At 42.8% G+C, this 17,632-nt stretch overlaps 2 protein-coding genes across 3 annotated transcripts in view; one reads left to right on the top strand and one right to left on the bottom strand.

Moving 5' to 3' along the window:
* LOC127007507 (uncharacterized) overlaps positions 1-13,416 on the bottom strand; it is a 34,525-nt gene extending 21,109 nt beyond the window's left edge. The window contains exons 1-2 of one of the 2 annotated variants that reach the window (XM_050878612.1): positions 13,027-13,416; positions 10,931-11,148 (exon numbers count right to left, since the gene is read on the bottom strand). The gene's annotated coding sequence lies outside the window, so the exon portion shown is untranslated. The remainder of the gene's footprint in view (positions 1-10,930; positions 11,149-13,026) is intronic. The other variant, XM_050878615.1, reaches the window with a different exon arrangement.
* A 981-nt stretch (positions 13,417-14,397) lies between these two features.
* LOC127007506 (tigger transposable element-derived protein 1-like) overlaps positions 14,398-17,632 on the top strand; it is a 6,056-nt gene continuing 2,821 nt past the window's right edge. The window contains exon 1 of the mRNA XM_050878611.1: positions 14,398-16,643. Coding sequence (XP_050734568.1) covers positions 15,574-16,347 — 774 coding nt within the window. The 5' untranslated portion in view covers positions 14,398-15,573 and the 3' untranslated portion in view covers positions 16,348-16,643. The remainder of the gene's footprint in view (positions 16,644-17,632) is intronic.

Genomic DNA, 17,632 nt, shown 5'->3' with positions numbered 1-17,632 from the left:
CCAATCTATTTGCTCCCTACTTCTTCCTCAGCACTATTATTTCTCAAACGTTGTCCGCCCTTGGCCCTCACCTCATCTCACCTCAGGCACACTTCCCTTTTTCTCCCCACACTTCCTTAAAAGAAAAGGAAGTAGAAAACTATAAGATCGGACGATGTCGATAATGACACTAATAATAATAATAATAATAATAATAATAATAATAATAATAATAATAATAATAATAATAATAATAATAATAATAATAATAATAATAAAAATAACTAAACCTCGTCTTCCAAGGCCTCCGTATCGACCCCCGTATTGGTAAGTCTTCATCGGATGTTATCGGAAAGTGGCCTCATCACCCCGAAGGAACACAACAAACTGGACCCGCTCATAGTCTGGACCGGGACACCTCCCAGACCCATTCGGGGCCCTCTGGACGCACTCATGTCTGGTCTGCCCTCAAAGTTCTGGACGGTTTTTCCATACGGTCGCCCTAGGTCTTTCGATTAGTTAGGTTTTTTTTCTCCATTTATTAATGGTTAAACATTTGGAACACTCCGTTCCAAAAGTTAATAAATCTGAGATACTCACTTAAGGATGTTTTCATGTCTGCTTGGTTACTATGCCAATGAGGTTCTTTTTTAGTAACGGGCAGACAAATAAACAGGCAAACAGACAAAAAATCAAACTGGCAAACATCATCAACGAAAATATCATCGCCTTCGATCCTCTCTACGCTCGTGTACCTGTATTGCACGCAAAACCAACAGGTGTGCGTGTACGGCAGTAACTCTTGTGTGCTGGAGCGAGGGGTCAATCAGCGGGGTCGGGGGTCGGGGTGAGGGGTCCGGGGACCAGCAGAGGGGATGGACGCGCCAGCTGCTTCTTGGGCGTATCTAAAATCTAATCATGTTTCAGGGTTATGTTTTCGGGATAAAAAATTGGCAGCACTACATATTAAAAACCAATATATCTGTTGACTTTAAGAGGGAAATTACTGCATTTACTTGGAGGGTAATGCACGTCCCCTTGCCTTTTGCGGCGGGAGGGGCCGTCCCACAAAATACAGAATTGCGTCCATCCAGTCTGCCTCGCTGCCGCCAGACTGCTGTCTCGCGGTGACCCAGTCCGGTGCAGGCATGAGTTTCAGTGTCCTGCAGGACTGCATTCCAGTGATGGTTCACAAAGCCCGCACCCACACGCTCCAGACCATGCTGCGCCCCTCCCGCCGCCCCCACCGCGCCGTCACAAGGACAGGTTTGGCTACGGGGCCGTGATTCCCTATAGCACCACGTCCAGACACTGGCGGGACGTCAGTTTCGGTTCGAGTATAAGCAGCCTGTTGAGTTCTCGAGGCCAACTTGTTTTTTTAGTGCTTAGGTGGCGCTATAACACTACTCCGATGACCCCAGAATATAAGGGTGAACGCAAACTTTATTGGTATCTGAAAGTTTGGGTCTTTGATTATTTGCGGGGTTCTTTGCTGCTCTCGGGATAACTTTGGCGGTCGGAGAGTGTTCTTGCTTACTCGTGATCCACTCCATCACTCCTTCCCCTCAGCGACCCAAGTTGCCCGGGTCCACGTGCGGCTTGAAGAGAGCGGCGAGGGCCAGATGGCGGGATGGGGGAGGGAGAAAGTGAGGGTGATCCATCCATCAGAGGAGTGGGCGGGCCGAGGGAACAACCAGCCCTTCGCCGGCACGTTTAAGGTTCACCTCAGCGTTCCACAGGGCGCCGGTATCACCCTTAAGACACACCTGTGGCCTACCTTTCTCTTGTCTCCGTCGCAACCCATTATTACCACCAACATGGAAAGGGTCGGGCAGGCAACAAGCCGGACACCCCGCCTCGCCCGCCTTCCCCCTCCCTCGAACACAATCCCAACGGCAGGCAGACAGGCAGGCAGCTCCTCGACCCTCGCCTACCCGCCGTTCCGCTCCCTGGCGCCAGAGCTTCCGTGTATCCCTAAAGGCGACAGAGCTTTCCATCATTATATAGTCGAGTGGCGCCGGGTAGCTTCTGTCATTGAGGGAGGAGGAGCGTGAGAGCGGTGATGCGTGCCGGCGAGACCAATGGCGGGAACAAAATAATTACTTCATTAACTCTCATCAGCATTTAGAAGTCGGCCGCTCGAGCTCAATGCCACGAGGACAAGCGGCCACGTTTGATGTCAGTTTAACGAGGATCTACGAGAAACAAGGGCACTTATTTTTCGGGGCAAGAAGTGATGATAAATAAAACAGTTGAGCGCAATACATTCCCAGCTGTTGAAGGTAAAAACGCGAGCACCGACAGAGGTTTGGTTAGGGCGAGCACTGAGGCGCGTTCCAGACATTCCATGCTGATTGTTCCTCTCTGTGCTGCTCTCTTGACCTTGACACTGTTTCTTTTGGTTCTCTCTCTCTCTCTCTCTCTCTCTCTCTCTCTCTCTCTCTCTCTCTCTCTCTCTCTCTCTCTCTCTCTCTCTCTCTCTCTCTCTCTCTCAATTCCCCTTCTCCCGCGCACAACCATTAACACACGCCCACCAGCCACGAACACCCAGACATGAATGGTCAAGTGTTGTTAGCTGATGGTCGTTGGGAAAAAGGAAGAAAAAAAAAGCTGTCACACATTAAGTAGAAAATAAGAAATATGTACACGGGCCTGCGAGCCCTTCACCAGTGGCCTGAGTAGCAGCATTTCCGGAGGGCGCCAGGGTCAGCACCACCACCCTCACAGAACACTGCCAGCCCCGCGCCCTGGCCTTCCACGCCCCTCCATTACACCCTCATTGTTCAGGTCCCACAAAGACGAAGCCAAAATCTAGCCCTGTACCTACAAGCATGGGAGAGCAAAGTTAACTGAAAAAGTATTTAAAAAAAAATCCTAAAATGAACAAGCAGTAAGGCGTAACAACCCCTCGCCCCTACCAAATCCACTGTAATAAGGAAAGCGGATAAAAAAAAAAAAACACGATAAAGGACAAACAGAATCTGGCAAGCATGAAGTATGAACCTGAGCTGAACAACTGAAACTGAACAGGCAGTAGCCACGGCCCACCCACAGAGGCAGGGGCTGGGCAAGGCAGGGTAAGGTAGGGAGGGGCCTCACCCGCCTCCCTCAGAATGTCTGCTGACCAGCTAATCAGGTTCAGGAACCCTGGAACCCGCAGAGAAGCGGCGAAGGGTAAGGAGCGTCGCTGTTGGTGGCGCGGTTAATGCTCACTGGGGCTCCCGTCGCTCATGTCATCGCTGCGACCAGTGTTCGGCAACTGTCAATCAGTTTATTCGTGGTCGCTGTGGAAAACGGTCACTGTGCATCCGCTCATTAATTTCTCATACAATTTTATTAGGATCAATCATAGATTTCCAACTACAGATGGTGTCATCGCACTCCCACCTTTCACCTCCGATTCCATACTAACGTCAGCGAGCGCACACTCCATACCCCAGAGACGAAGGCCAAACTTTTCTAGTCTTTCTCTATGTTGAATCCGTCAAGCTGGAAATGATCTAAGTTGCTTCTCTTGTATTCTATCGATCTAGGTTGTGTGTGTGTGTGTGTGTGTGTGTGTGTGTGTGTGTGTGTGTGTGTGTGTGTGTGTGTGTGTGTGTGTGTGTGTGTGTGTGTGTGTGTGTGTGTGTGTGTTTAGTTTAAGGAGGAGGAAGGAGAGGTGTAGTGTAAATAATGCAGACCACACACACCCGGTGACCCCCGCCCGGTAAGAGGCGGCCTGTCCCTATATAGTTTTAGGTACACACGCAGCGCCACACTGGGAGATTCCCTGCACGGTGCAAGTGACGGCTGAGGCGAGCCGAGCACGTGTTCCTGGTGTTGGCCAGCACGAGGGCTGTGTTATGTCAGTGCTGAGGAGCATGCATCTAAATCAATAACTATGCATGGAGGTATGGATGCAGGTATATATATATATATATATATATATATATATATATATATATATATATATATATATATATATATATATATATATATATATATATATATATATATATATATATATATGTATGTATGTATGTATGTATATATATATATATATATATATATATATATATATATATATATATATATATATATATATATATATATATATATATATTTTCAAAGGTGCGGCCTTCAGTTCTTGCCTTTCTCGGCGTTTCCTAACTTATGATTCAACCAAAACTTTCTTGTGAGACTTAAGCCGCCCAAGACAAATGAAGCAAAGCTCCTTTCCGCCACTCCTATTTAAGGCTCACTTTGGCCTGGCTTATGTCCCCCGACAAATGTCTCTCTGCCAGGCTTCCCACGGGCCACTGTTCACTGGGCGGAGAAACCCGTGAGCTGATGTAACTTTCGATACCGCGGTAACTAAGCTACCTTCGGGCGGTGACGAAACGCCGCCGCTATGCTGTCGAACTAGCGCGAGGTAAATTCCTGGCGGAACTGCCGGTACAACTATCACAAATTGGAAACTGATATGAATCATAAATAGCTTCTGAATGATCTCTCTCTCTCTCTCTCCAGGATTGGCAACGTTTTTGGTATACCCCAAACGGAAAATAATAACTTCCAAAGGGGCAAGAAACACCCCAGACAGTGGCAGCAGTACAGTGGGGCCGACCGCTGCTCTGATGCACGCAAGACTCCTTTCGCCGAACACTCTATGCCGGGGCGGATGGATTGGACGGACTTGCACATCACTCGGCGGCGGCAATCACCGTCTGGAGAGTGTTAGACGGAAGACGAGATTCAGCAGAGAACTCTCGTAAAGCCGACAACCCGAGCCATCATCGTACCGCAAACAGTGGCTTAGAAAAACATCCGGGGTGAGTGAGCAGCAAAAACAGAATAATAGTAACGCCAGCGGGGGAGCCGGCGGCACTCGGCCGCTCCCAGATGGGCCAAGTGCTTATCATCTATGTGACGGTGAGCAGAACAATCTCCAAATAGGTACTGTACTGTATACCCTTCAGAAGCCACCTCCTCCTCCTGCTGCATGTTCAGGTGCCTTTCACTCCCATTTGTGTCTAATGAATATTACCGAGATCGACCTTGCCCGCTTCGATGCGATGGAGTCTTGATGGAGGACCCGCGGTAGAGGATCCGTCATTGTTAGCAGAAGAAAAAGGAGAAAGAAATGGTTGCGCAAAACACGAAGTAAAGTCAGTCAGTCCAGGTTCCCTGAAGACAAGCAAGTTACCTCCCTTCACCGTCCCTTACATGAATGTTATATATATATATATATATATATATATATATATATATATATATATATATATATATATATATATATATATATATATATATATATATATATATATATATATATATATATATATATATATATATATATATATATATATATATATATATATATATATATATATATATATATATATATATATATATATATATATATATATATATATATATATATATATATATATATTATATTATATATATATATATATTATATATATATATATATATATATATATATATATACACTATCTGTAGTACCCGGCGCTGCCCGGAAGAAATAAGACACAGAAAACAACAGATTTCTTATATGATAAACGTATTTCACAATATAAAATAAATGACTTATAAGGTTAATAAAATAAAAACGCCGATGGTCCCAACGTTTGGACCATTTTTGATGTTTTTTTATATTAAATCATTAAATCTTTTATGCCTGTTATAAAGATTCTTCAAAATTATGTTTTCTATGCCCTCTCTGGCCTCAATCTTCAGAAGGCTTATGGACCTGATGGAGTGCCTCCTATTGTCCTTAGAAACTGTGCCTCCGTGCTGTCACCCTGCCTGGTCAAACTCTTTCGCCTCTGCCTGTCAACATCTACCTTTCCTTCCTGCTGGAAGTATGCCTTCATACAGCCTGTGCCTAAGAAGGGTGACCGTTCCAATCCCTCAAACTACCGTCCTATAGCTTTACTTTCTTGTCTATCTAAAACTTTTGAATCAATCCTTAACCGGAAGATTCAAAAGCACCTTTCCACTTCTGACCTTCTATCTGATCGCCAGTATGGGTTCCGCAAGGGGCGTTCTACTGGTGATCTCCTTGCCTTCCTAACTGACTCTTGGTCATCCTCTCTTAGCCGTTTCGGTGAAACCTTTGCTATTGTGCTGGACATATCAAAAGCTTTTGATAGGGTCTGGCACAAATCTTTGCTTTCCAAACTCTCCTCCTACGGTTTCTATCCTCCTCTCTGTACCTTTATCTCCAGTTTCTTTTCTGACCGTTCTATTTCTGCTGTGGTAGACGGTCAGAGTTCTTCCCCTAAACCTATTAACAGTGGTGACCCACAGGGTTCTGTCCTATCTCCCACTCTCTTTCTGTTGTTCATTGATGATGATCTTTCCAAAACGAACTGTCCTATCCATTCTTACGCCGATGACTCCACTCTGCATTACTCAACTTCTTTTAATAAAAGACCCACCCTACAGGAACTTAACGACTCAAGGCTGGAGGCTGCAGAACGCTTAGCCTCAGACCTTACTATTATTTCCGACTGGGGCAAGAGGAACCTGGTGTACTTCAACGCCTCAAAAACACAGTTACTCCACCTATCCACTCGACACAATCTTCCAAACAACTATCCCCTATTCTTTGACAACACCCAGCTGTCACCTTCCTCAACACTAAAAATCCTCGGTCTATCCTTAACTCAAAATCTCAACTGGAAACTTCATATCTCATCTCTTACTAAATCAGCTTCCTCGAGGTTGGGCGTTCTGTACCGTTTCCGCCAGTTTTTCTCCCCCGCACAGTTGCTATCCATTTACAGGGGTTTTGTCCGCCCTCGTATGGAGTATGCATCTCATGTGTGTGTGTGGGGGGGGGGGGGTCCACTCACACAGCTCTCCTTGACAGAGTGGAGTCAAAGGCTCTTCGTCTCATCAGCTCTCCTCCTCATACTGATAGTCTTTTACCTCTCAAATTCCGCCGCCATGTTGCCTCTCTTTCTATCTTCTATCGCTATTTTCACGCTGACTGCTCTTCTGAACTTGCTAACTGCATGCTTCCCCTCCTCCCGCGGCCCCGCTGCACACGACTTTCTACACATGCTCATCCCTATACTGTCCAAACCCCTTATGCAAGAGTCAACCAGCATCTTCACTCCTTCATCCCTCACGCTGGTAAACTCTGGAACAATCTTCCTTTATCTGTATTTCCTCCTGCCTACGACTTGAACTCTTTCAAGAGGAGGGTATTAGGACACCTCTCCTCCCGAAATTGACCTCTCGTTTTGGACACTCCTTTGACCTCTGTTCGGGAGCAGTGAGAAGCGGGCTTTTTTTATTTTTTTTTTATTTACGCTCTTGAACTGTCTCCTTAGCTGTAAATAAAAAAAACTTTAAAAATTCTATAGTAATGTCCTAATATTATGTGCAACGATTACTCGGGAGCATAGTGCTTCAAAAACATATAAAGCCTATGTCTGTAGCTAACACCGTTTGGACGTCTATAAAGGACATACAGACGGACGTGAGTCGCCTTTATATATATATATATATATATATATATATATATATATATATATATATATATATATATATATATATATATATATATATATATATATATATATATACTACTCTTTACTTATTCCTTTTGTGAGAGCGGCAAGTTTTTTGTACTCGTTTTGTTGCCCTTGAGCCGCATCTTTTGTGTGTGTGTGTGTGTGTGTGTGTGTGTGTGTGTGTGTGTGTGTGTGTATATATATATATATATATATATATATATATATATATATATATATATATATATATATATATATATATATATATATATATATATATATATATATATATATATATATATATATATATATATATATATATATATATATATATATATATATATATATATATATATATATATATATATATATATATATATATATATATATATATATATATATATATATATATATATATATATATATATATATATATATATATATATATATATATATATATATATATATATATATATATATATATATATATATATATATATATATATATATATATATATATATATATACATATATAAATATAAATATTCAGCCTGGGCAGTGGGAGCGCAGGCACCCCAGCTGTACATCCTCTCTTCCGAATGTCACACATGCTCTGTGTCACAGAGTAATGGGTTCTTACCCGCCAAAGGCCCGAGGGCCAATGAGACAAATGTGCACTAAGGCCCCCAATTTTAATTTTACCTTTCCCAATGAAGTCATCCTTATCAGTAGCTCTGGCGGTGTATTGTCCACGCAAGATCACTACTCACTGCTAGGTGAACAGGGGCTACACGTGAAAGAAGATCGACCCAACTTATCTTCACCTGGCCGGGTAATCGAACCCCGGTCCTTCTGGTTGTGAGGCAGACGCTCTATCCACTGAGCTACCGGGCCGTGTGTGTGTGTGTGTGTGTGTGTGTGTGTGTGTGTGTGTGTGTGTGTGTTAGCCGGAGGGCATGCAGAGGAGGGAGAGGGTGAAGGGGTCAGGGCTACTGTGTGAGTGTGTGTGTGTGTGTGTGTGTGTGTGTGTGTGTGTGTGTGTGTGTGTGTGCGTGTGCGCGCGCGCTAATCCGCATTGGCAATGACACACACGGCACGCACACATACTGTTATGTGTGACCCTAAACAATATTTATATGTATTTCTGTGTGTGTGTGTGTGTGTGTGTGTGTGTGTGTGTGTGTGTGTGTGTGTGTGTGTGTGTGTGTGTGTGTGTGTGTGTTTATATATATATATATATATATATATATATATATATATATATATATATATATATATATATATATATATATATATCCTTTGTTGTAAAAAAAAATTATTGTTGTTTTCTTTTTGTGTGTGCCCTTGAGCTGCCTCCTTTTTTGAAAAAAAAAAAATATATATATATATATATATATATATATATATATATATATATATATATATATATATATATATATATATATATATATACACACACACACACACACACACCACCACCACCACCACCACCAAGAAGCTGCCGGGAGCCGAGATCAAACGCAAAACTATACTGTCGGGAACAGAGCACCATATCCACGAAACCGCCAGACCCCGCCTTAAATACACGAAAAATGAATTTCAAGTTTAATAATCATGAAGGCATTATTAATGACGTGACGGGTGTTACTAGCAAGAGAAAAGACTGTTTAGACATGCAGCATTTCATTCACAAAAAACTGGATCCTCCAATATCTATAGGGGCAGCTTGCCATGAGCTTAAAAATATTCGAAATAAACGATATATTTACTAACCCATCTTGAAAATACCAAGAGGGTGACTGCCCTCCAAAATTCATATTCGCCACTGAAACCGCCAAGATACACAGTGAGTGTGTTAATTCAGAAAACAAAGACTACTTGAGCTAACATTTGCTTAGGGCTGCGCGGCGGCTGGCAGGTTGGTGTCGTGTTGACGTAGGCGAACAAGGCGACTCATAATAGTTTGCGCAATTCAATTTCCTCACGGGCCTTCAACAAATGGTTGGTCAGAACTGCCAATCCGCCGCCGCTGCCGCCTGCCGCAATGTCAACAGTGAGATCGTGTGTCGCAACAGGAAACAGAGAAAGTCAAAAGCGCTGCATTGAGCTTCGGGCGACCAAGTGGTTTTTACGACGGAGAGCTTCAGAGCAAAGGCCGTGGGGGTGTAACCGACGATATTTGTTATCGTCACCGATGACAAGCAATGTGAAGGACGTGCCGCAAGCAACGCCGAGAGAGAGAGAGAGAGAGAGAGAGAGAGAGAGAGAGAGAGAGAGAGAGAGAGAGAGAGAGAGAGAGAGAGAGAGAGAGAGAGAGAGAGAGAGAGAGAGAGAGAGAGAGATTTACATAGAAAATCAGACCACACAGACCCCATGGTCCAGACTAGGTGGTCTGTCCTTAAACCTAAGTGAATCTACACTAATCAGATGTCCAAAACGTTGCTTTTCTACTCTAGTTAATATTAAGTTCAAGGAAGTGACGGTCGAGCTTGTTTTTAAAGGAGTCAATTGTGTTACATTGGACCACTGACGGTGGAAGCTTATTCCATTCTCTCACTACAACGCTGGTGAAAAGAAATTTGGTGCAGTCTAAATTTACTCGTCTACATTTGAGTTTTATGCCATTGTTCCTTGTTCGCAAAGTGTCATCGATCATAAACAATTTTGTTCTGTCTACATTCGTGAAACCATTAAGTATTTTAAAACGTTCGATCAGTTTTCCTCGGAGGCGACGTTTCTCAAGAGAGAACATGTTAAGGGTGAAAAGCCTTTCTTTGGAGGATTTGTTGCGCAAGGAAGGGATCATTTTTGTTGCCCGACGCTGAACACCTTCTAATTTAGCAATGTCCTTTGCATGGTGAGGAGACCAAAACTGTACCGCATATTCCAAGTGGGGTCCGACTAAACTATTGTAGAGCAGAAGTATTACATCTTTATTCTTGAATAAAAAGTTTATTTTAATGAAGCCCAACATTCTGTTCGCTTTATTTGCTGCATCGATGCACTGATGTGAGAATTTGAGGTTTGACGCGATTTTGACCTCCAGGTCCTTAACGCATTGAACGCTTGTGAGTTTAACGCCGCGCATTTCGTAATCGAATTCCTTATTTCTTGTTCCAACTTGAAGGACCTGGCACTTGTCTACGTTAAAGGGCATCTCCCATCTATCCGAAAAAGCTGAAATTTTGTGCAAATCCTCTTGGAGGCTTTGCCTGTCTTCGTCAGTGAGAACCGAGTTACCAATCTTTGTGTCGTCTGCAAATTTACTAATGCGATTATTGAGTCCAACATCCACGTCGTTGATGTAAATAATGAAGAGCACTGGGCCAAGAACCGCGCCCTGAGGGACGCCACTAGTGACCGGCGCCAAGAGAGAGAGAGAGAGAGAGAGAGAGAGAAGTAACCGGCTCAGAGTTACATACCTCTGGTCAGATCAATTAGGTGTGGGCAGGCTGCGTGCGTGGTGATCTGGTGTGACCCGTGGCCCAGGCTGGCGGGTCATGGGTCAGGGGCGGCCTCCCCGGTGCTGCCCTCCTGTGTCGGGCCATAGTGCTGCGCCGCTGCCATGCAATACACTCGAGTTTGTCTTTGTCCGAGTCGCACAGTATCTCGCTTCACAACTACTCCCGCTGTCTGTCACCTAAAAAGGCCGTTCAACACCGATTGCCTCACAATTTTGGGCGTGCATGTTCGTGTAGTACAATATTGTATAACGTAATCTCTCTCTCTCTCTCTCTCTCTCTCTCTCTCTCTCTCTCTCTCTCTCTATATATATATATATATATATATATATATATATATATATATATATATATATATATATATATATATATATATATATATATGATGTATGCTCGAGGTGTTGTGGTCCTCACACTAGGACAGTGGTTCTTAACCTTTTCAGAGGCGCCGAACCCAAACGAAAACCTCCGCACAGTAGCCGAACCCCTCAAGTATAGAAAAAAGACATACAAATGGAAGAAAAATTGCCTCAGAATTCAAAAGTATATTAATTTTTGATAATACAAAGAATGAATTCCATTTTAATTCATAAAAATATTAAAGAAAATTTGCTTAAAATTCAATTGCAGGAGTGCAGTGTCTTTCGAAAGGGTCTTCGCCGAACCCCTGAGACTGACTCGTCGAATCCCTGGGGTTCAGTCGAACCCAGGTTAAGAACTACTGCACTAGGAGGACCGTGAAGTGGAAACAACGGCTGAGTGAAGTCTTTTGACATAAAAGTTATAAAATTAATGATCCATTCTGTTTAGGTCCAATATATACTTGATTACTTTCCGGCAAACGTTAGTCCAGCCGTCGCCACTATCCGCTTTCTATCATTTAACTATTTTCTTGTCCACTTCAAGGATCTCCTGCCTCGTATTATATCGGTGGCTGGTGAATGACTGGTGGTTTCTTTCACAACACTACAACTTACGGCAGGTTAGGACTTATCTCGGCCTGTTATATTTTGAAATATATTTATAAATTTGTTGATATATTTTTTCTTAGCATTGTCGAGACTTGTAACATTTATTCAATACGAGTTTAACGATTCATGTTTTAGTCATATATGTTGTGTGACTAGTGCTGTTGTGGTGTGGTGTATAGCTATTTCGAGCAGTATACTGACAACGGTCTCCTTATACTAAAAATAAGGTGGGGGAATGGGACCAAGGGTTTCGGAAAAAAAGACGCCAAACAGGCTAACTTGAGAACCCCACAATACGGAATCAGGAAGTTCTCTCTCTCTCCCTCCTTCTCTCTCTCTCTCTCTCTCTCTCTCTCTGGCCACACACACACACACAAACACACCAAACATTTACTCAAGTGTAGCGAATGGTGTGGTTGTTGTATCTAGTCAAAACAAGAAATGTTTGAGGGAGTCCGTGAGTTTGCCAACAATACGGAGAAGTGGTTTGTCTAACTTTCAAGTGCTGCCTGTAAGCTATCATGCTGAAGGGTCTCGGAGATCCACTGGTGGCGTTATGGCGCGCCAGTTCCACAACAACCGAGCCTACAGTGCGGGCCACCGCGATCACACATTATATATATATATATATATATAGATATATATAGAGATATATATATATATAGATATATATATATCTCTATATATATATATATATATATATATATATATATGTTACTGATAGGCTATATATATATATATATATATATATATATATATATATATATATATATATATATATATATATATATATATATATATATATATATATATATATACAAATTGCAGTACATACCCTCACCACCGAAAGACAAAATAAACTGGTACGGGAACCCCAAAATTGGCTCAGAATTTAAACGTCAACATTACCACCGCCATAAGTGATATTATATTTGGCGATGAACAGGTTCCATCAACTCTATTATTAAACCACTTCACCGTTCTTTAAAAACCACGTCTTCGCTACTTTTATGGTATAGCAAAAACCTATGCTTGCTATGTCAAATCTTTGTCACAGAAGTTACTGGGGGCAAAGCCGCACTACACACACACAAAGCACACGTCGGAGTGGGTAGGCGGGCGGCGTTGCGGTACACCACCACCACGTTTTCTTCGTTAAGTCTATATCCCAGCTCACTTCACCACTCAAGGTCGCGCACTCCAAACACCGCGCAGCCCGGCGTCGTACTGCTGCTCCCATACGCGCGCCGCCCTCACTGACTGACGGAGTGACTGACTGACTGACTGACCAGCTGTTACACCACGCGCGCAAACTGGCGGCCAAGCACGGCTGGCTTACCTTATCGTTACCTTCGTAAATAAGCTGCCTGTCATTTATCTACTCTACGGGAAGTCACAACTATCTCCTTTACCAGCAACTTTGTGATATAGACTGAGTTAAGGTAATTACAACACTCGCACCCTAGAATGACAGACAACTATTCCAAAAGGCGCGCCACGTGATGACAAATATTACTGATGTAGCCGAAAAACTAGAAATGCCCCCCCCCCCCCCAAAAAAAAAAAATAACGAAAAAAAAAAAAAGCTTAGGCAGCTTGTATATGAGGGTGACGTTATGGTGGCAGTGGTACAGATGAGGTCACTTTAAAGCAGTCCTACGATTATTATGGCGGTGGTAACTGGTAATAACGCTAATATAGCTTTCTGCGATATATATATATATATATATATATATATATATATATATATATATATATATATATATATATATATATATATATATATATATATATATATATATATATATATATATATATATATATATATATATATATATATATATATATATATATATATATATATATATATATATATATATATATATATATATATATATATATATATATATATATAACTGCATTTTTATTTTATTTAACGGTACGATCACCACCGCGCCAAGCCTTTATTTCGTACTGACACGCCACCTTATGGGAATGTCCGACGAAAGTGAGTGGTGAAAGCAAAAGGTGATCGCAAACGTTCTCTGCATAATGCTTGTTGTGGGTGTACGATAATTCTCTCTAAGGGAAAAAAAAATTATATATATATATATATATATATATATATATATATATATATATATATATATATATATATATATATATATTACCGTAATTACGTACCGTACTTTTTATCAATATTTCAACCGTACCGTACCGTAATGCCAGCCTTGCTCTCAGGATACTTTCATCCGTATATAATTTATTTGTGTTACAGCAACGCCGCGTATTATCCAACAGCAAAAGCAACAGTTTTCTCTCTCTCTCTCTCTCTCAGGCAACTTTCATGTGTATTTTTTATTTGTGTTTACAGCAGCGCCGCGTATTATCAAACAGCAAAAGCAACAGTTCTCTCTCTCTCTCTCTCTCTCTCGGGAAATAATCTCCACAGGCTGCAGAAAAACACCTTAGCAAATGTAATACTGAAACAAAATTCGTAGCCAAGTCACCACGTCAGCTCAGCCTAGTGAAAGTTGGGATTTGCACAACACACGCGCCAGCGCTGCGCTGCCAGGCTTCACGGTCTGACAGGGCGGCGGTTCGAGCCCCCTCAGGCCGGATTCTTTCCGTTGACTAGGAACACTTGGTTACTGCCCCCCTTGAGCAAGGGGGATGGGGTACGTGGTGTGTGAGGTCCTGGCAGTACCCAGAGATCGACGGTAAAGAGCACTTACTCATGTCGGGAGGGTACCTGCTGGCGATTACGAGTCCAACACGTGATCAGGCCGTGGTGAATTACACACACACTTAACACTAACACTCCTTGAGTTCGTCGCCCCGGCTTCTGTGATACAACAACAAAAGTTACGTTCACAGAGATACGTTGTTTTAACAGGAAGGAATATATAGTTTCAGGTGTTTGGGGGCTGCTGAACACGCAGCTTATAGCGTCCGCATCCTCCCTCTCAACCTGATTCGTCTCATATAATAATAATAATAATAATAATAATAATAGTAATAATGCAAAGAATCTAGAGGCATGAATACTCTATAGAAATGATACAGAAATCTGAACATAAGACATCGACAGTTGTTTATAATGCAGAAGTGTAATACTTTGAGGGTAGGCGGTGGCTGAGTGGTTAGCGTGCGGGCCCTGCACGCAGATTCGAATCCGCCGCTACCACCTGGGATTTTTTAGTCACTGCCGAGTGGCTAAAGACTACCCACATGCTGTCCTGAAGACCACCCATCAACCCGGACTCTAGAGGAAATCGTCCAAGTGAATAAAAAACGAGCTCCGGGAAGCAGCATGAGCCAAGAAAAGATGGCACCACTATAAAATACTTGCCTGCGCCATGACGGGCTTTTGTGGATAAGGAGTGCTTAAACCCACAACAGGTCTTTAATTGTGATGAGACAGGCCTGTTTTGGAAAAAAATACCAAACAGGACCTATATAACAAAGGAAGAGAAGTGTTTGCCAGGACACAAGCCCACGAAAGACAGGCTAACCCTGCTTCTGTGCGCCAATGCTAGCGGCGACTGCAAAATTAAACCGCTGCCGGTGTACCATTCGGAAAACCCCAGGCCATTCAAGAAGAACGGTGTGCAAAAGAGCAAACTCAGTGTGATGTGGAGGGCAAACAAGAAAGCCTGGACAACCAGGCAGTTCTTCACAGAGTGGTTTGTGGAGGTGTTTGCACCTGCAGTGAAGACATACCTAATAGAGAAGAATCTACCACTCAAGGCCCTCCTGTTGATGGACAATGCCCCTGCACACCCTCCAGGCGTGAAAGAAGAATTGGGTAAGGGGTATAAATTCATCGAAGTGATGTTCCTCCCCCCCAACACCACGCCACTGATCCAACCCATGGACCAGAATGTCATCGCCAGCTTTAAGAAGCTGTACACAAAAGCACTTTTTGAGAGGTGCTTTGAGGTGACTTCTGAAACAGAGCTCACTCTGAGGGAGTTTTGGAAGAATCACTTTAATATCCTCCACTGCCTAAGGCTTAAAGATAAAGCCTGGGGTCAAGTTTCTGTGAGGTCCTTGCAGTCTGCCTGGAAAAATCTGTGGCCAACCTGTGTGACAGCCAAGGATTTTGAGGGAGTCGAGCCTTCAGTCCAGGAGTCTGCTGTGGTGGAGGACATTGTGTCTCTGGGGAGGGCCATAGGCATTGAGGTGGACAGTGATGATGAGGAGGAGCTGGTGCAAGCACACTCTGAAGACCTCACCACTGACGAGCTGCATCAACTTCGCCAGGAACAGCTGCAGGAGGTAACTGAGGAGCTGTCTTCAGGGGAGGAAGAGGGGAACAGCAAGGAAAGAGTCTCCACTGCAGAAATCAAGAAATATTTGCAGCAGTGGACAGAGTTGGGAAACTTTTTGGAGGTGCCACCCTGATATTGTTGCCGTACACAGAAACATAAACCAGTTTGATGAAAATTTGATGCAGCATTTCAGAGACATTTTGAAAAAAAGGCAAAGGCAGATCACATTAGACAGATTCTTGTTGAAATAGGAATCTAGTGAGAGTGCAAGTGTTAGTGAGCCCCAGCCCTCCACTAGTGGGTTCACAGGAATCACACCAGGAGACGAGTTACCAGACGGTGACTCGTCCTCCGACGAATAACCTCCCTCCTCCTCCCCACCCTTCTCCCCTCCTCTTCTACGTTATCCATCACCAGCCTTCACTTATGGTAAGTACAAATCAAAATTATAAAAATAATTTAAATTGAAATTTTTGTAAACTTAAGGTTTTGCTAAGGTTAGAACGAATTACCTAATTTATAGGTATTGGTAGTCGAACTTTTTGATACTCGAACAGCCATTTGGAACATATTAAGTTCGAGTATTGAGTCTCCATTGTATAAAAAAAAAAAAATAAATAAATAAAAAATAAATAAATAAATAAAACTATCTTTACCACTTTTCATGTGTTTTCTTGGGGCTACTTTTCCACTTTTACTGGAGGACACATCGACACAATAACTCGCGGCATACTGCTGCAGCTTCTGTTTACTCTTACGAATATCGGCAACTTTGTTTCTTAACACCATACTCATCACACACGTGTGCTACGCTCAATCCACATTCTAGTTTCTTCATCATCATCATTTCATCGACGCCTGCTCCTAGGAGCTCCCACCAGAGAATGGCCACGGCAGTAGAGCTTCCAACTTTCTCTATCCAGACACTCCCTCCTTGCCTGCTCAAAGTTTCTCAAAGATCTTTCCCCCCTCTCCCCAACGTACTCTTGCACCCTATCCCTCCATTTCACTGGAGGTCGTCTTCTAGCATTCCCTCCTTCTACCTCACTCACATACACCCTTCTGGTCATCTTACTTTCCTCCATCCACTCCATGTGGCCAAACCACTTTAAAGTCTGTCGCTTCACTTCTTTCACCAATCCACACTTCTTCCTTTCACCCCTGTGAGGCCATGACACATTCCAAAATGCTTGTACACACTTGCATTACTCATTCCATCCATTTTACTCACACCACAAGCACTCCTCAAATAACTAATTTCCACTGCCTGCACTCTAAACCTCTGACTTTCATTCCAGGCCCACGTTTCTCTTGCATGTATGAGGGTTGGTACTATTATTGTATTTCTCAAATCCCTCTTTACCTCCATGCTCACACTTCTGCCATTCATGATTCGTCCCAAAGATCCTACAATCCTT

This window comes from Eriocheir sinensis, chromosome 35, assembly GCF_024679095.1.
Source record: "Eriocheir sinensis breed Jianghai 21 chromosome 35, ASM2467909v1, whole genome shotgun sequence".
Taxonomy (NCBI): Eukaryota; Metazoa; Arthropoda; class Malacostraca; order Decapoda; family Varunidae; genus Eriocheir; species Eriocheir sinensis.
Note: the sequence above shows the minus strand (reverse complement) of the source record. Positions and strands in the feature narration are given on the sequence as shown.